Raw genomic sequence first — 27,864 nt, forward strand, 5'->3', positions numbered from 1 at the left:
ACAGACATTTTCTGAGATACTGGAAGATCCGAAATAAAATCCATGGAAATGTGCGTCCAAGGCCTTTTCGGAACAGGCAAAGGCAAAAGCAAACCGCTGGCACGAGAACAGCAAGGCTTAGCCCGAGCACAAATCCCACAAGACTGCACAAAGGAACGCACATCCCGCGACAAGGAAGGCCACCAGAAGGACCTAGCCACCAAATCTCTGGTACCAAAAATCCCAGGATGACCCGCCAACACCGAAGAATGAACCTAGGAAATAACTCTGCTGGTCCATCTATCCGGGACAAACAGTCTCTCTGGTGGACAACGGTCAGGTCTATCCGCCTGAAATTTCTGCAGCACTCATCGCAAATCTGGGGAAATGGCAGACAAAATCACTCCCTCTCTGAGAATACCAGCCAGCTCAGAAACTCCCGGAGAGTCAGGCACAAAACTCCTAGAAAGTGCATCAGCTTTCACGATCTTCGGACCAGGCAGGTATGAGACCACGAAGTTGAAACGGGAGAAAAACAACGACCAACGAGCCTGTCTAGGATTCAGGCGCTTGGCAGATTCAAGGTAAATCAGATTTTTGTGATCAGTCAAGACCACCACACGATGTTTATCTCCTTCGAGCCAATGTCGCCACTCCTCAAATGCCCACTTCATAGCCAACAACTCCCGATTACCAACATCATAATTCCGCTCGGCAGGCGAAAACTTTCTTGAAAAGAAAGCACATGGCTTCATCACAGAGCCATCAGAGCTTCTCTGCGACAAGACAGCCCCTGCTCCAATCTCAGAAGCATCAACCTCGACCTGGAAGGGAAGAGAGACATCTGGCTGACATAAGACTGGAGTTGAAGAAAACCGGTGATTCAGCTTCCGAAAGGCCTCCACGGCCGCAGGAGACCAATTAGTCACATCAGAACCCTTCTTGGTCAAATCTGTCAAAGGTTTAACCACGCTAGAAAAATTAGCGATGAAACGACGGTAAAAATTAGCAAAACCCAAGAACTTCTGAAGACTCTTAACAGACGTGGGCTGAGTCCAGTCATGAATAGCCTGGACCTTGACTGGGTCCATCTCCACAGTAGAAGGAGAAAAAATAAAACCCAAAAAGGAGACCTTCTGTACTCCGAAGAGGCATTTTGAGCCCTTCACAAATAAAGCATTAGCACGCAGGACCTGAAACACCATCCTGACCTGCTTCACATGGGACTCCCAATCATCAGAAAAGACCAAAATGTCATCCAAATAAACAATCATAAATTTATCCAGATATTCTCGGAAGATGTCATGCATGAAGGACTGAAACACAGAAGGAGCATTAGAGAGTCCAAAAGGCATCACTAAATACTCAAAATGGCCTTCGGGTGTATTAAATGCTGTTTTCCATTCATCTCCCTGCTTAATGCGCACAAGGTTATACGCACCACGGAGATCTATCTTGGTGAACCAACTGGCACCCTTAATCCGAGCAAACAAATCAGACAATAGTGGCAAAGGATACTGAAATTTGACTGTAATTTTATTCAGAAGACGATAATCTATACAAGGTCTCAAAGAACCGTCCTTCTTGGCCACAAAAAAAAATCCTGCACCAAGAGGGGAAGAGGATGGGTGAATATGTCCCTTCTCCAAAGACTCCTTTATATAACTCCACATCGCGGCATGCTCTGGTATAGACAAATTAAAAAGTCGTCCCTTAGGGAATTTACTACCAGGAATTAAATTTATAGCACAGTCACAATCCCTATGAGGGGGCAGGGCACTGGGCCTGGGCTCATCAAATACATCCTGGTAGTCAGACAAAAACTCAGGGACCTCAGAAGGAGTGGAAGAAGCAATAGACACCAACGGAGTATCGCCATGAATTCCTTGACAACCCCAACTTGACACAGACATAGCTTTCCAATCTAAAACTGGATTATGAGCTTGCAGCCATGGCAGACCCAAAACGACAACATCATGCAAATTATGCAGAACGAGAAAGCGAATCATCTCCTGATGTACGGGAGTCATGCACATGGTCATTTGCGTCCAATACTGAGGCTTATTCTCAGCCAATGGCGTAGCATCAATTCCCCTCAGAGGAATAGGAAATTCCAAAGGCTCCAGGACAAAACCACAGCGCCTGGCAAACGACAAATCCATCAGATTCAGGGCAGCACCCGAATCCACAAAAGCCATAACCGGGTAGGACGACAAAGAACAAATCAAAGTAACAGACAAAATAAATTTAGGCTGTATAGTACCAATGGTGACAGGTTTAGCGATTTTTTTTAAGCGTTTAGAGCATGCTGAGATAACATGAGTAGAATCACCACAGTAAAAGCACAACCCATTTTGACGTCTATGACTTTGTCGCTCAATTCTGGTCAGAGTTCGGTCACATTGCATAGACTCAGGTCTCTGTCCAGAAAATACCGCCAAAGGATGAGCAGATTTGCGCTCCCGCAAACGCCGATCAACCTGAATGGCTAAAGCCATAGAATCACTCAGACTTGTAGGGGTGGGAAACCCCACCATAACATTCTTAACGGCCTCAGAAAGACCTTCTCTGAAATTTGCAGCCAGGGCACACTCATTCCATTGAGTAAGCACCGACCATTTCCGAAATTTTTGACAATACACCTCTGCTTCATCCTGACCTTGAGAGATAGCCAGCAATGCTCTTTCTGCCTGATTCTCAAGATTAGGCTCCTCATAAAGCAGTCCAAGAGCCAGAAAAAATGCATCTACATTAAGCAAAGCAGGATCTCCTGACGCCAGAGAGAAAGCCCAATCTTGAGGGTCGCCACGCAACAAGGAGATAACAATTTTAACTTGCTGAGCGGAATCACCAGAGGAATGAGGTCTCAGAGATAGAAATAACTTACAATTATTCTTAAAATTTTGAAACCTAGATCTATCTCCAGAAAACAACTCAGGAATGGGTATCTTTGGTTCTGACATAGGGCTACGAATAACAAAATCCTGAATACTTTGCACCCGTGCAGTAAGATGATCCACACTAGAAGTCAGAGTCTGAACATTCATGTCTGCAGCTGAGCTCAAAACCACCCAGAGTTCAAGGGGATGAAAGAAGCTAAACAGACTGCAGCAAAGGAAAAGCGGGAGGAGAAAAAAAAAATGTACTCAGGTCTTCTTTTTATCCCACTTCTGCGATGCATTAAACACTTTTCGGCCTGCTATACTGTTATGATCCTTAGTGGTTCAGGATCTCCAGCTAAGTAACAAACGTAGGACAAGCTCTAGGGAGGTGGCAAACTGGACTGACCGCAAATCTGAACCTATCCAAACACACTAGAAGTAGCCGGTGAACGTGCCTAAAAATCCTAGACGTCTCGAGCCAGCCTGAGGAACTAACTACCCCTAGAGAGAAAGAAAGACCTCTCTTGCCTCCAGAGAAATAATCCCCAAAGATATAGAAGCCCCCAACAGATAATAACGGTGAGGTAAGAGGAAGGCACATACACAGGGGTGAAAGCAGATTCAGCAAATGAGGCCCACTAATACTAGATAGCAGAAAATAGAAAAGGGAATCTATGCGGTCAGTAAAAAACCCTTACAAAATATCCACACTGAGATTTCAAGAACCCCCACACCAACTCACGGTGTGGGGGGAGAAACTCAGTCCCCTAGAGCAACCAGCAAGCGAGGAAATCACATTTTAGCGAGCTGGACTAAAAACATAATGAACACTGATAATCAAAAAATGATCAAACAAAAACTTAGCTTGTCTTGGAGAGACTGGGAGCAAGGTAGACACAAGGAATCTGAAGAGCACTGAATACATTGATAGCAGGCAAGGAACTGAGTATCCAGGTGAGCTAAAATAGGAAACCAACCAAGGATAACGAACCAGCTGATGCTGCAACCTGCAGAAAGACAACACTACACAGTACCGCTTGTGACCACTAGAGGGAGCCAAAAAATAGAGTTCACAACAGAGGCTGCCGGTTGCACCGCTGAGAGCCGGGGGGCCGTCAGAGGGTGAGTATATTCATATTTTTTATTTTTATTCTTTATTTTTTTACATGAATATGGATCCCAGGGCCTGAAGGAGAGTCTCCTCTCCTCCAGACCCTGGGAACCATACACATCGCACACGCCGTATAAGACGACTGGGTATAGGAACTTCCAATTCCGATTTCCGATATCGCAAAAATATCGGAACTCTGTATTGGAATTCCGATACAGCGAATATCGGCCGATACCCGATATTTGCAGTATCGGAATGCTCAACACTACTCTTCACATATTCAGAAATGCAACAGAAATACAACAGACTAGCTCATCTTTAGTAGCAGTCCATAGCAGTTTATCACCTCCGCCTCCTTGCTGGCATCTGAGTCAAAGTGAATGTTTGTGCCATTAGTAGTGTTGAGCATTCCGATACCGCAAGTATCGGGTATCGGCCGATACTTGCGGTATCGGAATTCCGATACCGAGTTCTGATATTTTTGTGATATCTGAAATCGGAATTGGAAGTGCCCAGTGTATGGTTCCCAGGGTCTGGAGGAGAGGAGACTCTCTTCTTAATGATGGTCATCCTCGGCCATCACAGCATGAGGGTCAAAGTGTAATGGAGGAACGTTCAATGTGGAAACAGCACCTATAGAGGAGGCAATAAAGTTGCAAAAACAGACAAAGCACACTGTTCTTCTTATCGGACTGGTGGAACCCCTGCATTAGACCTCTGGGATCTCCGAAGCTCTTGGCTGTCAGGCAAGGCTTGACTATCTTCCAGAGGAACACTTGTTGCAGGAGACATTGTGAGCTCTTGTCTGGTCTCGTCCTCACATAGCGGTACTGGTACATCCATGGGATTACCGTCTCTGTGCGGCTGAGGACCCCTTACTGTGTCAGGGATGATCCACCACTCATCATCGATTTCACCATCAGGCATGACAGATTCAGGAAGTGGAGTAGCGCCTTCAGGCGACAATGGCATAGAACAGACCTCAGACCGGCAAGGCCGCAGCATATTTCTGTGAAGTACTCTAGGGGCGGATGCCCCAGTCTCAGTCTGTACCTTGTAGACAGGGCCGTTAGCATACACTCGCTTGATAACTTTGTACGGCTGTACTTCCCATCTCTCACTTAGTTTTCCCTTGGGGCATTTCTCTTTGACTAATACTCGGTCTCCAGGTTGGAGGGGTAACTCTTGAGTTGGTTTGCGGCCCATATGTTCTTTTTCTTGCAGCTGCTGACCCGCCAACCGCCGTATCATTTGCAATCATTGCCGATGCTCTTTCACCCATGAGGTGACAGTTCGCTCCATCAGCTCTTCTGGCTGTTTCAAATTCAGCTCAATGATCTCTCATCCAGCTCTTCCAAACAACAGTAGATAGGGGGTATAACCCGTGGTGGAGTGGACCCGATTGTTGTAGGTCCAGACCAATTCTGGCAGATAGTCTGGCCAACACGCCTTCTTATCCTCCTCCAATGTTCTCAGCATTTGAAGTAAGGTTCGTTTGAAGTGCTCACAAGCTCCGTTGCCTTGAGGATGGTAAGGGGTGGTCCAGGACCCCTCGATGCCATACATACGATACAATTCTTCCATCACCTTGCCTTGGAAACATGCACCTTGGTCAGAGTGGATGCCCTTTGGGCACCCATACACCCGGATGAAGTCTTGACAGATGGCTCACGCCGCTAATTCCGCAGTCTGATCTCTAGTCGGAGTGACTACTGCGAACTTAGAGAAATGATCGGTCATCACCAAACAGTATTGCAGCTCCCGGGCCGAGTGTCCCACGAGGAGATAGTCGATCATCAAGACTTCTAGCGGTTCCTTAGTTTGTATGGTTTGGATGGGTGCCCTCTGTTCGGTACTCTCAATGAGGTCACATACTCGACATTGCCGGCAAACCTCTTCCACCACAAAGTCCAACCAGGGGCAATACACATACCACTGTAACCATTGATAGGTCTTTGTGGGGTCGAAGTGTGCTCCAAATTTGTGGGCTTCTTTAGCTACTTCTTGAGCCATTCTTCCTGGGATGACCACTAGCCACCTTACTTCCATATCTTTTGGCTGCTGCCTCTTACGATATAGCACTGACTCTCACACTTCCAGTCTATCCCACTGGTGTAACACACTCCTCATTTCAGAGTCCAGATCATCTCTCTCTTGTTTGCCAGGCTTCTGCTTTTAAGTTACCCACCATTTCATCTGTCTCAGCCCTTCGTCTTCATCCTGAACGTGTCCCCATTCTTCATTGATTCTCCCCAGGGACCGGGGTAATGCGCAGGCCTCCCTTCTAGACTGGGCCGCAACCATTGGGGGCTTAAACTTATGAATGTCTGGGGTTTCTTCCTCTTCGAGTTGCTCATCAAGATCTCCCACTGGAGTCTCCACAGTCACTCTTGACAGCCCATCAGCATTTGCGTTTTCGGTAGCAGAGCGATAACAGATGGTAAAGTCGAACTTGGCTAGGCGAGCCACCCACCGTTGTTCCAAGGCCCTCAATTTAGCATTCTCAAGGTGGGCCAGGGGATTATTGTCTGTTCGAACTTGAACCTTTGTACCTGTCAGGAAGCCTGCAAACTTTTCGGTCATGGCCCACCCCAGGGCCAGGAGCTGTAACCGGAAGGAGCTGTAATTGTGAGGGTTTCTTTCGCTGTCTCGCAGGGACCTGCTAGCATACCCGATGACTCTCTCATGTCCATCCTGTATCTGAGAAAGTACTGCACCGAGTCCATGAAGGCTACCATCTGTGTACAACAGGAATGGTTGATCGAAGTCTGCGTAGGCCAAAATCGGGGCTGAGGTAAGGGCATTTTTTATAACCTGGAAGGCCTCATCTTGTCCCTGTGCCCAGGGGATGCGCTGGGTCTTCGGCACTCCAGCGGCCCCCTCAACAACTCATTAAGAGGACCTGCCACCTTCGCAAAGTCTAACAAACTGGCGGTAGTAGCCAGCGAGTCCCAGGAAGGCCTGGAGTTCTCTCACTGTTCAAGGGACAGGCCACTTCTGGATAGCAGCCACTTTTTCTGGTGAGGGTAGAACTCCATCTTGTGACACTATGTGGCCCAGATACTCGATCTCTCTCTTGAAGAGGTGGCACTTCTTTGGCTTCACCTTCAGGTTATGAGCCCGCAGTCTTACAAGTACCTGTCCAAGCCGGGCAAGGTGTTCTTCAAATGAGGCCGAAAACACAATGATGTCGTCCAGATAGATCAGGGTAGCCTCAAAATTTAAGTCTCCCAAATACTTTTCCATCAGCCATTGAAATGTGCCTGGAGCATTGGAGAGCCCAAAGGGCATCCGGTTAAACTCGAACAGCCCCATAGGGAGGATGAAGGCGGTTTTCTCTTTGTCTTTCTCTGCCACGGCTACTTGCCAGTATCCACTTGCTAGGTCCAGGGTGGAGAAGTACTTGGCTTTCCCCAACACTGTCAAGGATTCCTTGATGCGGGGCAACGGATACAAGTCTCGAACAGTGCAGGCATTGAGTTTCCTGTAATCTACACAGAACCGGAGGGTCCCATCCTTTTTCTTCATGAGCACCACCGGGGCTGCCCAAGGGCTCTGACTACTCTGCACCACTCCTGAATCCAGCATCTGCCTCAGTAATGTTTTCACCTCTTGATACATCTTGGGTGGGATCTGCTGGTATCGTTCTCGAATTGGACGAGCTTCCCCAGTCGGTATCTCATGCGTGATGGCTTCAGTACAGCCGAAATCTTCGGCGTGACAGGCGAACGTGGCCTGATTTTCCCACAGCGTAGTTTCTATTGCTTTCACACGCAAGGATGACCCGTCCACTCCACTCCGGGGATGGCGTCTCTTCGTCCCCTGCAGCAACTGCTAGGGTCCACCCCGCACCTTCTTTCGGTGATAAAGACATCTCCTTCTGACTCACCACTTCACCCTTATGTAGGTACATCAGGGCCAGATCTGTACCTCGTGGCAAGGTGACCTCCCCGAGGCCCACATTCAAAGCTCTTATGGGGACATGTCCTCACTGGACCACAGCTATCGTACGAGCTATCATGACTTCTTGGTCCACTCCTCCGCCTACCACAGGCTGAACAACCACTTCCAACCCGTCAAGGTTGCGGTGAGTTCCCACTGGAAGGTATACTATAGTTTCTAGCCTGGGAGGTAGGATTACAGGTTCTTTGCATGGGGCCCTGATGACCCCTACCGTCTGATAAGATGGCATACTCTTCTGTGTCCCACAGACGTGCATCAGTCATTGAAGGGCTTCTTGAGTAGGCTTATGTGTAGTAGCCTTCTTCCAATATCCAGGTCCCCGTTTGGTAAACATAATCTGATCGAGTTCACATAGGATATTCATTCCCAGTACTACAGGCACATCTTCCTTGATAGGCTCAGGGACTAGCAGGATCCCTTTTCTCCCAACTTCTTGCCCACAGATTCGAATATTCATCCACATGACCCCTGTGACCGGGATCGGTTGTTGGTTGGCAGCAAACAACCGGATCAATGTCTCTTTTTCTGGCTTGGACAGGTCCTGGAAATGCTGCTTGAAATACGCTTCTGGCATCGTTGTCACTTGTGACCCGGTATCTATCAGGCAATGCACTAGAACTCCTTCAAATTCAGCACGTAGGATGGGGCTCCCAGCAATCAAGTGTTCATTATGATATGGAGCAGCCTCTCTTCTCACCTCCCCCGCAGAGTGCTGCACTATTGCGGGAGTTGGTAGTTTAACGGCGGCTTCCACTGGCCTTGAGTATAGTTCTGACAGTCTCTGGCAAGGTTCCCCCGTCCTCCACATTCCCAGCATTGGATGCCTCATCACTGGGGGGTACCTCGAGCCTGTCCTCATGCCTCCGATGCCTGATGGGAGGGGGCTTGCTCCCACTGATCCCTTATCGGTCGGGCTGAAGAATGGTTGCATGAGTACGGTGGGTCAGACTGTTGTAGTTCCCCCAATCTTAGCTCCATCTGAGTCAGTTTCTCTTTCATGTTGACAAGGGACCGCTGCAAGTGCTGCACCACCTGGGCCAGCACCTTCTGATGGTTTGGGTCCCCTCTGGTATTGGCACCCTGGACACGCATCACCCCAGATGCATAGCTCTCTTCTTTACTTCGGGCCACTGTTTCCGCCAGGATTTGACGAAACGTAAGAGCCGGATCTGCCCGGACCCGTTCTGACAGTGCTCGCCTCAAAGATGTGCAGTCCCAGAATTAATTGCTCCCGGAGTATCCGATCTTTAGAGCCCATGCCGCCAAATCCATCCGCCTCCTTTCTCTGCACCTCTGCTAACACTTCTTGCAGTGCTGTTGCATACTGAGAAATTCCTTCTTCCCGCTGCAGCCTAGAGAAAAATTTGGTGCGAAGGTGTCCGGCGCTAGCAGTCTCGCCGTAGATCTCTTCCAGGAACTTCACTAGCTCCTTCAGGGTACTGCGGGTGAGTTCTGGTTGTAGGCAGACGTTTCTACGGGCTTCTCCCTCTAGGGCAGTTAACGCAATGTCCACTTCGAGGTCTGGGCTGATGTTATAAATCTTCAGGGTGCTTTGCAGCCGGGACACCCAGTCGGACAGTGGCATATTCTTGCCGGCAAACTTTGGTAGCACACTAAATATGGTGCCCATAGGGAGTGTCCTTGCAGGGGTTCCACCAATGCCCACGGCATCTCCATTTACATTAGCATTCCCGCCATTGCTGTCTGCTGCCTCCATCTTAGTGACAGTACCCTGCTTGCAGCGCCACTTGAAGCGATGGCTGGGGGACCACCATGGTGCAGGAAGACTACTGTACACAAAATGAGGTGCAAACAACAAAGGGTAGATTTATTGGAAGGCAAGGGATGAAGTGAATGAGGAAGATGCAAACGGGGTAAACAATGGCAAAAGACAATTTACAAGAGTGATGAACTTTATCTTTTCCGTAAAAAAGCACGGTGCTCCAACTATTACAGACTCAAAATATGTCTAACCAGCAAATGTAAACAATAAACAGGTGATGATGCTACTCTAAGTATAACCTCCCTGGCTTTTACTAAGCAGGCCACACGGCTCCCGTGTACTGACTATTGAAGCCTACACTAGGCCCTAACAGGTGCACCAAACAGGAACAGACTCACGGTGATGTTGGAGAATCAGCTCCAGTCCCAGGGGGGCCCCCAGCAGTCTAATATGGTGGTGCACATGGCTTTCTGTCATCTCTGTGAAGCGTGGTCTTCTCCTTGCTTCTGGATCCTAGGGATGCTCCTGGAAACTGTAAATCCCTTTCTCTGTATCTTCGTGGCTCTCCTGCAGCAATATTAGGACACAGTTCCTCTCTTTTTCAGCTATCAGCACAAAAAGTCCTTTCTGCAGCAGCCTCAGCTCACATACGCTGCTCCAGCTCCACCCCTGCACTCTGCCAGACTAGTTCATCACACCAACTGTTGCAGGGGAGAAGCAGAACATTCCATCACGCCAGACAAGGGGGTGCAGCCTCTTAAAGTGACAGCGTGTTCCTTACTGTCCATAACAGCACCACCCTCTTACACTCTGATCATGCCAAAATATTTTAGCAATTTCTACAATGGCAATCCCTCTTACAGACTTCTAACAATTTTTCTTTTCAGAGTCACTTTTTAGCTAATAGTGCCTGAGGAAAATAAGCTAACAATTATGCACGCCTTGATAAAAGGTATTTATATCCTGTGACTAAACCCTGCCTCATTACACAAATACTCATCACTTGATATCTTTTCGTGAGCATCACTGTGGTGTTTTCTTAACTGCTAATTTTTGGTACCAAGAACCATTATCGCTGAAGTGCGGAAAATGTGAATGTGAACAGTGCCAAATCCTTGTTTTTCTTCAATTTTGAACACATCACCTGATATGCGTCATCCAATAAACATTCAAGTCGATTCAGCTTGGAGATGGAAAAGATGCATAAAAATGATGATATGGCCAAAATACTCACTTGTCTAATAAATCTGCACACAGTGTATTTTCTACATCATTTGGACAAAATGTATTGGACATCAGTCATCCGTGACTGTCTTAGTAAATCTCAGAACATTTAGTTTTGGATTTGGACTGATGGAAGGTACATGAAAGAGACTTGTAAGCTACACTGTTACCTCCTGAGATTCTGTCCATCTTATTTGTAAAATGTTAGTAAATTAGCATTTACAGAATTTATTGCATCTTTTATTTTCCTTATTTTAACATGGTTTCAGGCATACAGTAATTTAGATTATTCTAAGCACCACCTCTTATTAATAAAATAATAAATTTACTGAACTTTTTTTAATTTTCAGAAATGACATGGTGCCCAGTCTGACAACAGCTAACATCATACATAATGTATATTTTAACAGATCAAGTTGCAATCTTCATTCCACTGAACTATGGACTTAGGGGTCTGAGCAGGACCACATAGCCCATCTAACGCACAAGACAAGCAGTACTATAAATGGCACAGATATTACAATTGGCCCGAAAAGCCTTAAGTAATTTTTTTTTGTTACCGTGGTCTCAATTTAGACAGTATTAGAGGATTGGCACTGTTGAATTCTTCTTTTCAAGTTGGGGAGTTTTGGGTAAATTCTATTTTAATCGCTAAGGTCTGTATAGTTCAGATTGATAGAAACAATGTAATTTTATAAACACATTCTTTTTTTAACAATTCGTTTTTAGTAATTACATAGTGAAATTGTTCTACAGAACATTACAGCTAAATGTGTTGGATTTTACATCTAATGCTCAATGTTATTAAAACTCTGTAATGAATCACTGCCAGTCCCTTTTTAAATATAAGCTTATCTGTCACTTACAGACATCCAGTAATATAGAAGTGATGGAATACGAACTGTGATTTTATTAATAGCTATGGGCTTACTTCACTGGCCCATCAAAACCTTCTTTGCTAGTGACATCAACTTGCTGACTCAAGCAAAGATTGCAAAGTCATTGTTAAAGTAATTGCCTGGTAAATCCTTCCCAGATTTTAGAATGCTGGCACATAGAAATAAAAAAAAGAGAAAGATATATTGTATACTCAGCCTGTAAATTGGTCTGTACTCTGTGTAGTAGTGTCTGTGGGAATAATTCAAAATACTGCAATTGTTTTTAATTGGGTTTTCCAATTTGTAAATCAAATTTTGTTTAAATGGTCACTGTTGTTTTAGCAAACTTTGCTATTTGAGTCAAATATGAGAAATTTGGCATATTTCTTTATCAGAAAACTCTGATTCGCTATCTACTAAAAAGACTCTTCTTTTCTCCTACCATCTCATGAACTCTGCATCCATTTTGAAAAACAGCTCAAATCCATTATTGGCAAAGCAAGATGGACTGCTGACAAAGCAAGGTGTTATTTCAGAGGTCTCAAACTGCATTCCTCAAGGGCCGCAAACAGGTCATGTTTTCAGGATTTCCTTTATTGCACATGTGATGATTTAATCACCTGCACAGAATGATTCCAGCACCTTGTGCAATGCAAAGGAAATCTTGAAAACACGCATGGTCTGAGGCCCTTGAGGAACACAGCTTGAGACCCCTGTGTTAGGTTATACCTCCTAAAATAGTCTATTGAAAAGGGAAAAACTGGAGAAGGAGTGAGGAACATCCAGCACAATGAGAGGACAGGCAGAAAGGCAGATCAAGCTGCAGGTTTTAGCAAATGTACTTCACTTGAGTGGAGGAATCACAGCCAGCTCAGTCCTGTTGGGTAATGACCTCCAAATGGCCACTTCTCTCTATATGCTACAGAGAAAGAAAAGAAGGAATCTCTCTTGTTTTTGTGTACTTGTGTGTGAATTTATAGCAGGAAGTCTCCATCCACTAACTCAGAAACAGCTGATTAATAGTTAGAGGTGGCAAAAGGTAAAATTGGAAAAAATATACAATACCAGTCTTGACAGCAAGAAATAGTACTATTTCTCATGAGACAGCATATTCAGAAAAGTTAACTGAAATGAAAATGTATGCTTTAATCCCTTCACGACTTTTCACAAACTTATAGGTTAAAAGCATTGTCTTTGCCTTTGATGTGGGCTTGTATGCTGATCCCGCACCTTTCTCTGTACATGATGACTGATTTAATTAGCCATCATGTGCCTCTAACAGCTCCATTCCACCTGCAGCTGTTAACCTGTGAGATCCCACTGTCAATCTCTGACAGCAACATTCATTTAACATGCATCAGCAGGAGAGTGCATCATTCCACGCTTATATCTGTGCACCCATGATATGATATCAGGGCACCGACGGGTTGCCATAACAGCTGGGAATCTGCTGAAGACTCCCGTGCCTAACATTATGATCCTCCTGTGAAATCCAGCCCTGCTAAATACCTCCCCCCCATCCATCTCCTCAAAAAATAATTGTGGAATTGCACTTTATTGCTGTTTCAACCGACTTGGAATTTATTTCCTGATTTCCAGTGGATCACATCATAAAATGAACAATGTAATTCAAAAGTTCCACAAAAAACAAGCCCTATACAGCTAAATGGATGGAACAATAAAAAAATTATTGCTCTTGGAAGAAGAAGAGGGAAAAACAGAAATGATAAAACAGAAGTTTGCAAGGCCATGACTCCAATTAATAAAAAGAGTGATCACCAGAACTACTTTATTGAAAATTTATGCCAATGAATATATGATGATCGCAACACTGCAATCGACAATCGTAATTGGTATAGTACACATGAATAAAGCATTGAGACATGCCACTCTATTCAACTTGTTCTGGGTGCAGTCTTGTGTCCAGGGGAGAACGGAGAACACAAGGCTCTTTTTCTGTTGATTTGTTGGGGGTCTCAGTTTTGAGACACACACTGATCTAGCATTTGTTTCCTATCCAATATATTAACAATTAGTATGAACAGGAGGGATACTAAAGCATACTGACCTTAGATGCACTTAAAAGGCTTTCAGCAAAATATAACATTCCTGCTGTAATTTTTCAACAGCCAGGAAAAAGTGCAGAAAACTTTGAACGTTGTCTGTGGGATTAAATATTCAGCTATGTGAAAGGTCTTGTGAAAATGAGTCTGCCTGACCTCATCTTGCTATATTATTCAAATCATGAGTCCGGTCATATGCTTATTGCATAATAAAGTACTGTGACATTAGTATTTTTCTGTGTATAACAGTATACCAATCATCTTTATGCTTGGGCAACATGTAATTTATAAACATTATTGAAAAAGTAACTCACAAACTACTAAATATGTAAAGGCAATACTTAGTAAAACATTACTTCATCATAGATCAGCACAATACTTACTCAACAGGATATTTATATCATCCCTACCTCTTATTTGTGCTATAAAATATAATATATAGTAATTCTCTAATATTTTGTAATTATCTGAAGATCACTCTTAGCTCCCAGGATCATTCTCACTCTAACTAGTGTGACTGATGACTAGTTGTCTCACTACTAGTCATGCTACCATGCCCCTGCGTGTGTGATTGATAACATGATTTACAAGAGCCGGTGTCACGGTACCATGACTAGTTGAACGACTAGTCTGTGGAAACCAAGGACCCTTTGACTTGTCTGAGACTAATTAGCATTTTAGAAACAAATTTTTTAAATTATTTTTTTTCATACACTGTAATTACTTACACTGTATAAAGGGCTCTGTAGTCAGGGTGTTAATCCAACAATAAATACATGGTGATGGGTTGGGGGGCATGCGGAATGTTAGATTCCCTTTAATGAGCATCACCATACATTTGATGTGCAGAGAAGTTCACTCTTAAATAATAATGAAAGGGAAATAAAAGTCTGTAAAATATGAGAGGTGCTGAACATATGGATACTAAAGGTCTGTTTTATATTACCAGAAACATTATTAATTTACTACAATCCCACAACGCAGCTAATGTCACCTGCATTAAAGGTATACAGATGACAACATCAAGCTCAACTAATCTATCATGGGAGTACTGGGTAGACTACAGCTGATTACCCGAGCCCCTGCAATATCCCTCAAACTAGGGAAACCCTGTCTGTCCCTCCCCCAGAGTTTACACTGAAGGTGTGCATGTCTGGGCCGCCAGGCCTGACCCTGAGTCCTGTTTCCGTACTAAGCTGAAACCTCCAGCCGCCACCCAGTGATAAGACCTCTCACCAACCCCTACAGAAAGCTCAGACAGGGAAAACTAATAAACGCACCACGCCGCAGACACATGGGAAAACACTATAATGTGCACAGGGCAAAACAATACAAATATAGGAAATACAGACAAGGTAAAGGTAAACAACACTTAGCTTAATGCTGCAAGGCACAGAACAGCAGGAAGTAACACCAGATTCACTGGACACAGCAGTAGAACAACAGTTCCCAGCAAGCTCCTTCTCCCAGCTTGGTCGCTTTAGAATGAACTAACACCGACAGTCAGCTGATGAACCAGGTGACCTCTTAAACGATGGAGGAAGTGGTCACCACAAACATCAGCTGACCCAGCAGCAATGCAATAACACCAGCGGCTACTGGGGGGGGGAACTGCATTAACCCCCGATGACCAGAAAGGAAAAAAGGTCTTAAACTGAGGTAAACCAGATCTGCCACAAATCCAAAATTGGATCGTGACAGTACCCCCCTTTCAATGAGAGGCCTCTGGACCCTCAATACTGGTCCTCACCAGTAAAAAACCTACAGTGACAACGTCTCGATTCACCAGAGTTCACCTCCTCAGTCACCTGACCCTCAGGTTTACGGTGGACACAGCACGATGGAGATAACAACGTAGGTGGCACAAATCTCCAGAGCACCGACCTGTGGAATGAGTTGTGTATGGGCATTGCTGAGGGTAACTCCAACTGGTAAGTCTTCGGACTGACAATGGCTGACACCCAATATGGCCCGATTACCCTTGAACTCCAGATTCCAGTTCCACACTTCCACCTGATATTTTTGGTGGACACCCATACGTAATCATTCGCACACAGGTCTGGACCTGAACGTTTATTTTCACGCATGCGTCTGCCACAAGATGGTGAACCCTTTATAGAACCGACAACAGAGGCGTCCCCCTGTGTCACCAAACTCACTCCCCCACTATGCATCGAGGGAACCACCACCCTCCTCTGACCCCTCCTCCTAAGAGGTCTCTGACATACTGGTTTAGAATGTAGTGAGGGTAGAGTCTTGCCCCTACTCTCTTCAAGCACCTCTACTGCCCCCACTGGAGTAGAAGGGGTAGGTTGTAGAAGGACGGCAGAGATCGTAGTTCCTGGGCAGCAGTACCCACACGACTGACCCCAGATGACTACTTCTCTGGACCGCCAGTCTATGACCGGGTTGTGTTTTTCAACCAAGGGAGTCTTAAGACCATGGGAGTTGGTATGCCCTCCAAGACGTAGCATGACAGGGACTCTTCATGACAAGCCTCTATACGCAGATGTATATTGTCTACGACATGGGTAATGCTCCCCTGGCTGAGCGGGGCAGAGTCAATGGCCTGGACGCTTAGAGGTCTAGCTAGCGATCTACTCATCAGACCATGGATCTGGACAAAATGAGCATCCACCAAATTGACTCCTGCTCCACTGTCCACAAGCACCGGAACATTCTCAGTTACCCCACCAACAACTGTTATGACCCCAATGGCGAGGGTCTCAGAGGAACAAGTAAGTCTGCGAAGTACAAAAATCCAGCTCATAGGGCAGTGGTAACTGGGTTGACCATATATCTACTCCTAACGCCAACACTAGAAGTAGCCGGGGAACATGCCTACATTGGTCGCTAGATGTCTCGCGCCAGCCGGAGGACTAACTACCCCTAGAAGAGGAAAACAAAGACCTCTCTTGCCTCCAGAGAATAGACCCCAAAAGTAGGATACAAGCCCCCCACAAATAATAACGGTGAGGTAAGAGGAAATGACAAACACAGAGATGAACTAGGTTTAGCAAAGAGAGGCCCACTTACTAATAGCAGAATGTAGTAAGATAACTTATATGGTCAACAAAAACCCTAACAAAAATCCACACTGGAGATTCAAGAACCCCCGAACCGTCTAACGGCCCGGGGGGAGAACTCCAGCCTCCCTAGAGCTTCCAGCAAGGTTAGGATACAGATTATGTACAAGCTGGACCAAAATGCAAACAAAAACAAATAGCAAAAAAGCAAGAAAGCAGACTTAGCTTAATTTAGCAGGAACCAGGATAGTAGACAAGAGCACAACAGATTAGCTCTGATTACAACGTTGCCAGGCATTGAACTGAAGGTCCAGGGAGCTTATATAGCAACACCCCTGACCTAACGACCCAGGTGAGCATACAAGGGATGGCAGACATTCCCAGAGTCAAATCACTAGTAACCACTAGAGGGAGCCAAAAAGATAAATTCACAACAGTACCCCCCCCTTAGTGAGGGGTCACCGAACCCTCACCAAGACCACCAGGGCGATCAGGATGAGCGGTGTGAAAGGCACGAACCAAATCGGCCGCATGCACATCAGAGGCGACCACCCAGGAATTATCCTCCTGACCATAGCCCTTCCACTTGACCAGGTACTGACGCCTCCGCCTGGAGAGACGAGAATCTAAGATCTTCTCCACCACGTACTCCAACTCGCCCTCAACCAACACCGGAGCAGGAGGCTCAGCAGAAGGAACCACAGGCACAACGTACCGCCGCAACAAGGACCTATGAAATACGTTGTGGATGGCAAACGACACCGGAAGATCCAGGCGAAAGGATACAGGATTAATGATTTCCAATATCTTGTAAGGACCAATGAAGCGAGGCTTAAATTTGGGAGAGGAGACCTTCATAGGAACAAATCGAGAAGACAGCCATACCAAATCCCCAACGCGAAGTCGGGGACCCACACCGCGGCGGCGGTTGGCAAAACGCTGAGCCTTCTCCTGTGACAACTTCAAGTTGTCCACCACATGACTCCAGATCCGCTGCAACCTATCCACCACGGAATCCACCCCAGGACAGTCAGAAGGCTCCACATGTCCCGAGGAAAAACGAGGATGGAAACCAGAGTTGCAGAAAAATGGCGAAACCAAGGTGGCGGAACTAGCCCGATTATTAAGGGCAAATTCAGCCAACGGCAAGAAGGTCACCCAATCATCCTGATCAGAAGAGACAAAACACCTCAAATAAGCCTCCAGAGTCTGATTAGTTCGCTCCGTTTGTCCGTTAGTCTGGGGATGGAAAGCGGATGAAAACGACAACTCAATGCCCATCCTACCACAAAAGGATCGCCAGAACCTGGAAACAAACTGGGATCCTCTGTCCGACACAATATTCTCAGGAATGCCGTGCAAACGAACCACGTTCTGAAAGAACACAGGAACCAGATCAGAAGAGGAGGGCAGCTTAGGCAAAGGAACCAAATGGACCATCTTGGAGAAACGATCACATATCACCCAGATGACAGACATGCCCTGAGACACCGGAAGATCAGAAATGAAATCCATAGAGATGTGTGTCCAAGGTCTCTTCGGGACAGGCAAGGGCAAGAGCAACCCGCTGGCACGAGAGCAGCAAGGCTTAGCTCGAGCACAAGTACCACAGGACTGCACAAATGACCGCACATCCCTTGACAAGGAAGGCCACCAAAAGGACCTGGCCACCAGATCTCTGGTGCCAAAAATTCCCGGGTGCCCTGCCAACACCGAGGAATGAACCTCGGAAATGACTCTGCTGGTCCATCTAGCAGGCACAAACAATCTGTCAGGTGGACAAGAGTCAGGCCTACCAGCCTGAAATCTCTGTAACACACGTCGCAGATCTGGAGAAATAGCAGACACGATAACTCCTTCCTTAAGAATACCCACAGGTTCAGCGACTCCAGGAGCATCAGGCACAAAGCTCCTAGACAGAGCATCGGCCTTCACATTCTTAGAACCTGGTAAATACGAGACCACAAAGTCAAAACGGGAGAAAAACAATGACCAGCGGGCCTGTCTAGGATTCAGGCGTTTAGCAGACTCGAGATACATCAGATTTTTGTGATCAGTCAAGACCACCACACGATGCTTAGCACCCTCGAGCCAATGACGCCACTCCTCAAATGCCCACTTCATGGCCAACAACTCCCGATTGCCCACATCATAATTTCGCTCTGCCGGCGAAAACTTCCTAGAGAAAAAGGCACAAGGTCTCATAGTAGAGCAACCAGGGCCTCTCTGTGACAAAACGGCCCCTGCCCCAATCTCCGAAGCATCCACCTCAACCTGAAAGGGAAGTGAGACGTCAGGCTGGCACAAAACAGGCGCCGAAGTAAACCGGCGTTTCAACTCCTGGAAAGCCTCCACGGCAGCAGGAGCCCAATTAGCTACATCAGAGCCTTTCTTGGTCATATCCGTCAGTGGTTTAACAACGCTAGAGAAATTTGCGATAAAACGACTGTAGAAGTTAGCAAAACCCAAGAACTTCTGAAGACTCTTAACTGACGAGGGTTGAGTCCAATCATGAATAGCTCGGACCTTGACTGGATCCATCTCCACAGCAGAAGGGGAAAAAATGAACCCCAAAAAGGGAACCTTCTGTACACCAAAGAGACACTTTGAGCCTTTTACAAACAAAGAATTTTCACGCAGAATCTCAAAAACCATCCTGACCTGCTCCACATGCGAGTCCCAATCATCAGAAAAAACCAGAATATCATCCAGATAAACAATCAAAAATTTATCCAGATACTTCCGGAAAATGTCATGCATGAAGGACTGAAAAACTGAAGGTGCATTAGAGAGCCCAAATGGCATCACCAAGTACTCAAAATGACTTTCGGGCGTATTGAATGCGGTTTTCCATTCATCGCCCTGCCTAATGCGCACAAGGTTGTACGCACCACGAAGGTCTATCTTGGTGAACCACTTGGCACCTTTAATCCGGGCAAACAAATCTGACAACAGCGGCAAAGGATACTGAAATTTGACAGTGATCTTATTTAAAAGCCGATAGTCAATACAGGGCCTCAAAGATCCGTCCTTTTTGGCCACAAAAAAGAATCCCGCACCAAGAGGGGAAGAAGAAGGACGGATATGCCCCTTCTCAAGAGACTCCTTGATATATGAACGCATCGCGGTATGTTCAGGTATCGACAGATTAAACAGTCTCCCCTTAGGAAACTTACTGCCAGGAATCAAATCTATTGCACAGTCACATTCCCTATGAGGAGGCAGTGCACTGGACTTAGACTCGCTGAAGACATCCTGATAATCAGACAAATACGCCTGAACTTCCGAAAGCGTAGAAGAAGCAATAGACAAGGGCAGGGAATCTCCATGAATTCCATGGCAGCCCCAACTTGACACTGACATAGCCTTCCAGTCCAAGACTGGATTATGGGTCTGTAACCATGGCAAACCCAAAACAACCAAATCATGCATTTTATGCAGAACAAGAAAACGTATTACCTCCCGATGTTCGGGAGTCATGCACATGGTAACCTGTGTCCAAAACTGCGGTTTATTTTTTGCCAATGGCGTAGAATCAATACCCCTAAGAGGGATAGGATTTTCCAATGGCTCAAGAACAAATCCGCAGCGCTTGGCAAATGACAGATCCATAAGGCTCAGGGCAGCACCTGAGTCCACAAACGCCATGACAGGATACGATGACAGTGAGCAAATCAAAGTTACAGATAGAATAAATTTAGGTTGCAAATTACCAATGGCGACCGGACTAACAACCTTAGTAAGACGTTTAGAGCATGCTGAGATAACATGTGTAGAATCACCACAGTAGTAACACAAGCCATTCTGGCGTCTATGAATTTTCCGCTCATTTCTAGTCAGGATTCTATCACATTGCATTAAATCAGGTGCCTGTTCAGACAACACCATGAGGGAATTTGCGGTTTTGCGCTCCCGCAACCGCCGGTCGATTTGAATAGCCAGGGCCATAGAATCATTCAGACCTGTGGGAATGGGAAAACCCACGATCACATTCTTAATGGCTTCAGAAAGGCCATTTCTAAAATTTGCAGCCAATGCACACTCGTTCCACTGGGTCAGCACGGACCATTTCCGAAATTTTTGGCAATACACTTCAGCCTCGTCCTGGCCCTGAGACATCGCCAGCAAGGCTTTTTCTGCCTGAATCTCAAGATTGGGTTCCTCATAAAGCAAACCGAGCGCCAGAAAAAACGCATCAATGTCAGCCAATGCCGGATCTCCTGGCGCCAGCAAGAAAGCCCAATCCTGAGGGTCGCCCCGTAAAAAAGAAATAACAATTTTTACTTGCTGAGCGGAGTCTCCAGATGAACAGGGTCTCAGGGACAAAAACAATTTACAATTATTCCTGAAATTTCTAAATTTAAACCGGTCTCCGGAAAACGGTTCAGGAATCGGTATCTTAGGTTCTGACATAGGATTTCTGATAACATAATCTTGTATGCCCTGCACACGAGCAGCAAGCTGGTCCACACTTGTAATCAAGGTCTGGACATTCATGTCTGCAGCAAACACAAGCCACTCAGAGGTAAAGGGGAAAAGAAAAAAAAAAATGAGAGAGAGAAAAAAAAACAAAAACTCAGAACTTTCTTTCTTATAATCCCGCTTCTGCAATGCATTTAACATTTAATACAGGACTGGCAAACTGTTATGACCCCAATGGCGAGGGTCTCAGAGGAACAAGTAAGTCTGCGAAGTACAAAAATCCAGCTCATAGGGCAGTGGTAACTGGGTTGACCATATATCTACTCCTAACGCCAACACTAGAAGTAGCCGGGGAACATGCCTACGTTGGTCGCTAGATGTCTCGCGCCAGCCGGAGGACTAACTACCCCTAGAAGAGGAAAACAAAGACCTCTCTTGCCTCCAGAGAATAGACCCCAAAAGTAGGATACAAGCCCCCCACAAATAATAACGGTGAGGTAAGAGGAAATGACAAACACAGAGATGAACTAGGTTTAGCAAAGAGAGGCCCACTTACTAATAGCAGAATGTAGTAAGATAACTTATATGGTCAACAAAAACCCTAACAAAAATCCACACTGGAGATTCAAGAACCCCCGAACCGTCTAACGGCCCGGGGGGAGAACTCCAGCCTCCCTAGAGCTTCCAGCAAGGTTAGGATACAGATTATGTACAAGCTGGACCAAAATGCAAACAAAAACAAATAGCAAAAAAGCAAGAAAGCAGACTTAGCTTAATTTAGCAGGAACCAGGATAGTAGACAAGAGCACAACAGATTAGCTCTGATTACAACGTTGCCAGGCATTGAACTGAAGGTCCAGGGAGCTTATATAGCAACACTCCTGACCTAACGACCCAGGTGAGCATACAAGGGATGGCAGACATTCCCAGAGTCAAATCACTAGTAACCACTAGAGGGAGCCAAAAAGATAAATTCACAACAAACAACCACCTCAGCAAGTAAGGTACACTGGGACAAGAAAATGGAGGAAATATACACTCCCTGGTCACTTCCTTCCACACAACCAGGGGGAGGCAGGTTTTTAGATGGAACAGGAATTTTGGCATGAGCTGGGCATACATTGATAAAATGACCAATCTGCCCACAGTAAAAACATGCCCCCACACCACGGCAAACCCCAGACAACCCCGTTTGGAAACCAACTCCTCCCACCTGCATGGGTTCGTCCGCCTGGTCAGGTGTGACCTCCTCCCTAGCAAGGACTACAGGGGGCACATTTGGTGTATGCCTCTCCCTCAAGCGTCTATCCACCCTGATGGCAAGGGACATGGCGGCCTCCAATGACTTGGGGGCGGCGTACTGTACCAGAGTATCTTGCAACCTAGGGGACAGACCCTGCACAAAATGGCTCCTAAGGGCCAGGTCATTCCACTGTGTGTCAGTGGCCCACCTCCTGAACTCTGAACAGTAGTCCTCCACCGGCCGGCCCCACTGCTTGATCTTACGGAGTCGGGATTCCGCCAAAGAGACGCCGTCCGGGTCACCATATACCAGCGCCAGAGCTGCAAAAAACTCGTCCACTGACCGTAGAGATGGTGAAGCGGTCGGCAGGGAGAAGGCCCAGGATTGTGGATCACCTTTAAGAAGAGAAACGATGATTCCCACCCATTGTTCTTCACTCCCTGATAAACGAGGGCGGAGCCTGAAGTATAACTTGCAAGCCTCCTTAAAAAACAAAAATGTATCTCTCCCTCCAGAAAACCTGTCAGGGAGAGATATCTTGGGTTCTGGTAGAGCCTGTACCTGAGCCGAGGCCCCAACAACTGCTGCAGCTGCTGCACCACCTCACCACGCAGATCCTTGAGCTCAGTGGTGAGAGTCTGGAGCAGTTGGGCAAAGGCCTGCATTTGAGCCATGACTCACCAGAAAAAAATGTGACGGTCGGTGTTAATGTCACGGGGGTACTGGGTAGACTATAGCCGATTACCTGGGCCCCTGCAATATCCCTCAAACTAGGGAAACCCTGTCTGTCCCTCTCCCAGAGTTTACACTGAAGGTGTGCATGTCTGGGCCGCCAGGCCTGACCCTGAGTCCTGTTTCAGTACTAAGCTGAAACCTCCAGCCGCCACCCAGTGATAAGACCTCTCACCAACCCCTACAGAAAGCTCAGACAGGGAAAACTAATAAACGCACCACGCCACAGACACACGGGAAAACACTATAATGTGCACAGGGCAAAACAATACAAATATAGGAAATACAGACAAGGTAAAGGTAAACAACACTTAGCTTAATGCTGCAAGGCACAGAACAGCAGGAAGTAACACCAGATTCACTGGACACAGCAGTAGAACAACAGTTCCCAGCAAGCTCCTTCTCCCAGCTTGGTCGCTTTAGAATGAACTAACACCGACAGTCAGCTGATGAACCAGGTGACCTCTTAAACGATGGAGGGAGTGGTCACCACAAACATCAGCTGACCCAGCAGCAATGAAATAACACCAGCGGCCACCGGGGGGGGGGGGAAACTGCATTAACCCCCGATGAGCAGAAAGGAAAAAAGGTCTTAAACTGAGGTAAACCAGATCTGCCACAAATCCAAAATTGGATCGTGACATAATCACTTGCTTGTTCTGTCTCTTAGGCAAGGTTCACACAGAGTTTTTGTTTTGCCTGAAACATTTCTTGAGGTGGGTTTGAAGAGTTTTTGAAAGAGATTTTTTTCTGTACTGTGCTTTGTCTCCTTTTGACTTGACAGTATCAGGTTTGGAATGGATTCCACAGAGAATCTTCCTCAATGAAATGAGATGGATGATAGCAAACCTCACTCCGTGAGGGAAGAGGTGCCTGAGTAGGGATCCAATCCATAAGACATACATATGGAAATATGACGCTCAGAATAATGCAGTAGAAGTGATGAAGATTTATTGAAGCAATCCAATTAACCAAAGAATATTAAAGTTTCGGCCCTGTGTCGCGGACCTTCGTCAGAATTTAACGGATTGCCTTGGGTACCAGGTGCACATTGAAGAAGTGCTGTGGTAAAGCGACCACAGTCACACATAGAATGTTGGATTGCTTCAATAATTCTTCATCACTTCTACTGCTGAATTCTGAGTGCCGAGCTTCCAAATATAACGTTTGTCATAGAAATGACATGTTGCATATTGTTTTCTGCAGTAAGGTTTTCATAACCTTTGTGGGGGGAAGGTAATAATGTTAAACCTTTGTGGTCCAAACAAGCCACTTTCATTTAATTGTGTTGACTCCGAGAGATGCATGTGTGTTTCATTTGCATGCTTTTTAAATCCTAATCTATATAAACAATCTACTGGACAATTATTTTTTAAAAGCAAAACCACCATTTGTTAAAATAACTGACCTTTGGACCTACCTTGACAAGAAGTCAGGGAATGCCAGGCGTATGGGGTAACCATGTCTTATTATTTTCACCATCTCCAGAACACCAATATATTGTAGTTGAGCAGATACATAAAAATTATCAAAAGTTTCAGCCAGCTGAGAGTTGTTAGGCTTGATACAGTGCATAAGATGTAATGTGCCGGCTTGTATCTTTCCAACCAGCTCTGTGAGAGTTTTCTATATGACGGAGACAAACAGAGAGGACTTGTTCACCACAAATCAGCTGATCCACAAAAAACCATAATACACATGTTCTGGTCTGACCTTCCCATTCAATATAAAGATTCTTTAACATAATATACCAACCCTGAGTTGTATAGTCACAGTGGTTGGCCCTCCTCTTTCCAGCTTTTGGAGAAATGAATACGACCCCTTCTTTTTGATCAACTAGAGGGAAGAAAAACAGTGAAATCGTAGAGAAAAAAGACAGAAAAATCACATCATTAAAATGAATAACTAAAATAGGTTCTCTTAATTTAATTGGCAACATTATAGCAGTAAAGATCAAGGATTTAAATTAAAGGAAAAACCCCTGATAATGTGAGAAAAGGTAAGGGCCCTTTGTACACTGCATTGATCAATCGTACATCATTTTAGGTAAAAAGGAAAACGGTGATTGAATCTCAGCACAAGGGGGGGAATATTTAATAATTTTTTCTCATATTTCCATTGCATGCAATTTTAACGTATCAAAAATTGCAATTTTAAATAAGAAATAATCTAAAATTATACAATGTTCATCATTTAATCATTAGTGTATTACATTGTTCCATATATCAAATTATAACATTCATATTTCAGCAAGAAAAATATTGATAAAATGTCCCTGTGCTGTATAGCTAGTATCAGAGAAGCAGTGCCAGATTCATCTGACCACTTCCTTAAAGGGGTTGACTCCCTTCAGAAAATCTTTGTCCCCAGCTGCAGTTTGTTATAACAAATTGCATTTCATTCACCATCAGCGTTCCTGCATTGAGTCTCCGTTGCTCCTCCTAGTGTCTGGTATTGGCTGTGGCGCTGACATCATGTCGACAGTATGCATCCAATCAGTTAGCTCTGTGTCTCTGCCCATGTAGACGGAATGCCCCCTTCAGAGTCACTGAGCTACAAGTCATTTCCACAGCCAATAGTGGACAGGAGGAGTGCCAGAGATACAGAGCTGCACCAGAGAATGATCAGTAAAGAGGGTTTTATGGTTTTATAACAGACTTCAGCTGGAGACAAATATTTTGTGTAAGGTGATCATCTCTTTAATCACTAGGAAAAATGTTTAGAAAGCACTCTGCCTGATCATTAGGAAAGAAGGGCAAATGTTCATAGCTGCTCAGTTCGATCTTTCTGCATGGTCAGTGTAGGAGAGGAGCTGAATGCAATCTGCACCATTGTGCGCTAATGTCAGAATGCCTTGTACTTGCTATCTTAGGTGATATCCCACATTTTTGGTAGATTTTAAAACCCCACATTGTGCATTACTTGACAGGAAATGGTAACAAATAAACAAATGTGTGACATCAAGACTAAAGGGGTGATATTGCCTATTCCTTGGCTGCTGTTACCAATGCTTCAAAATATTGAGTGTTCCTTCCCCAAACCCATTGTTATTTCCTTGATATTACAACCATTCTCTATTGTAAGATTAAAAATGCAGCTCTAGATTATTTGTTCTCCTCCCTTTCCTACTCATTAGCATTCAACAATCGGTACAGTCCTAAAATATGTGTTGATGTACTCCCTATAAGCTGAACCTATATTGTTTTACCCAGAGCATTTGGCTAAGGTCGCAAGACTGTATTTTCTTTCATCTAAGAAAACTGGTCTGATTATGTTAATCACAGTCTGATCAAACTCTGATTAGTTTATGATCAGCATGTGATCCAATTTTCTCGGATGAGGAGAATATGGGAAGAAATATTCTCCAACTTCTCTATTCTGTCAGTCTGTGAAAATTGGACAAAACTTGGATGTCATCCGAATGCTGTCCGATGTTTTCCACTGACCCATAGACTTGCATGGTCATGTGTGATATGTGTCACGATGGTAATTTGCATGCCTCCTCAGCGCCCCACTACGCACTGTGCGGTTTCTCCCTGCATCACGCTGTTCAGCTTGTCTGCTTGTCTGTCTCATGTTGCACTTCCGCATCTGTTTGTGACGTCTCTTTAGCCATGGCCAGTCTCTGCAGGAATTTAACCCTGCTAGGTCCTGCAGAGATTAGGTTCTCCGACCTATCAAGTGCTAGCAGGGTCTATATTAGGCAGCCCTGCCTGCCACTCCCCACCCGAATGTTGTTTCCTAGTGAGTTCATCTGCTTTTGCACTGTTCATGCATTTACTTGTATTGATTCACCCATTATCAACCCAGCTAGAATACCTGTCCTGTCTGACCACTCTGCTCCTGACCTTACCTTTGTACTCTGATCCTGAGCTGCCTTCCCCAACCTCAGACCATCTGACTATGCCTCTCTCTTGCCCTTCAGTACCATGTACCAGCACCTCTGACCCCCCAGTCAGCTGCTGCAGTCTGCCCTGGAGTGGTACCTGGTGTCTACCGGCAGCCCAGACTATCATCACCATTGGAGGCTCTAGTGAAGGCCTCGCAGACACCTAGTCATGCCTCTCCAGGGTAAGACCAGCCTGTGGCTCAATAAGTCTTCAATTAACAACATTATAATCTTATTTATGGATGTAAATCGTGTATGCTGCAATCTTTTCATACTGACTTGTCCACAGCCCCATGGAAAAACATTGGTCCATGTGTGAAACCGAATATTTTTTCAGATTGTACCAGGATGGAAAATATGCTTATTTTCATGAGCCCCATGGCTCTACAATGAAAGTATATAGAAAATAATACACAACAGAAAAGAGAATAGTGATATAATTTTTAAAAGTAAAACAAAACAAACTTAAAAATGTTAAAAATAGCAACATAATATTTATATTTTTTTGTTCACAAAGGTGCCTCGGACAGCACATAATTATTTTACAACACTAATGTACTCATTATGTATTAAATATTTCTTCCCAACTTTCTGTTGTCTAAACTTTGATAGTGCAAGTCCATTGCAAAACTACACAGCTTACAGAGTACAGTACAATGCATTTTTTGCTAGATATATTGGATTATAATGCTGTATGACAGTGATGATATTGAAGAGTCATCTATTTTT

General features: G+C 45.3%; 1 protein-coding gene across 3 annotated transcripts in view; it reads right to left on the bottom strand.

Moving 5' to 3' along the window:
* Nucleotides 1-27,864, bottom strand: part of MYO16 (myosin XVI) — a 685,244-nt gene that overhangs the window by 89,302 nt on the left and 568,078 nt on the right. For all 3 annotated transcript variants that reach the window (XM_077297020.1, XM_077297019.1, XM_077297018.1), the window contains exons 26-27: nucleotides 25,002-25,082; nucleotides 24,667-24,872 (exon numbers count right to left, since the gene is read on the bottom strand). In XM_077297020.1, the coding sequence (XP_077153135.1) occupies nucleotides 24,667-24,872; nucleotides 25,002-25,082 (287 nt within the window). The remainder of the gene's footprint in view (nucleotides 1-24,666; nucleotides 24,873-25,001; nucleotides 25,083-27,864) is intronic.

This window comes from Ranitomeya variabilis, chromosome 3 (assembly GCF_051348905.1).
Source record: "Ranitomeya variabilis isolate aRanVar5 chromosome 3, aRanVar5.hap1, whole genome shotgun sequence".
NCBI lineage: Eukaryota > Metazoa > Chordata > Amphibia > Anura > Dendrobatidae > Ranitomeya > Ranitomeya variabilis.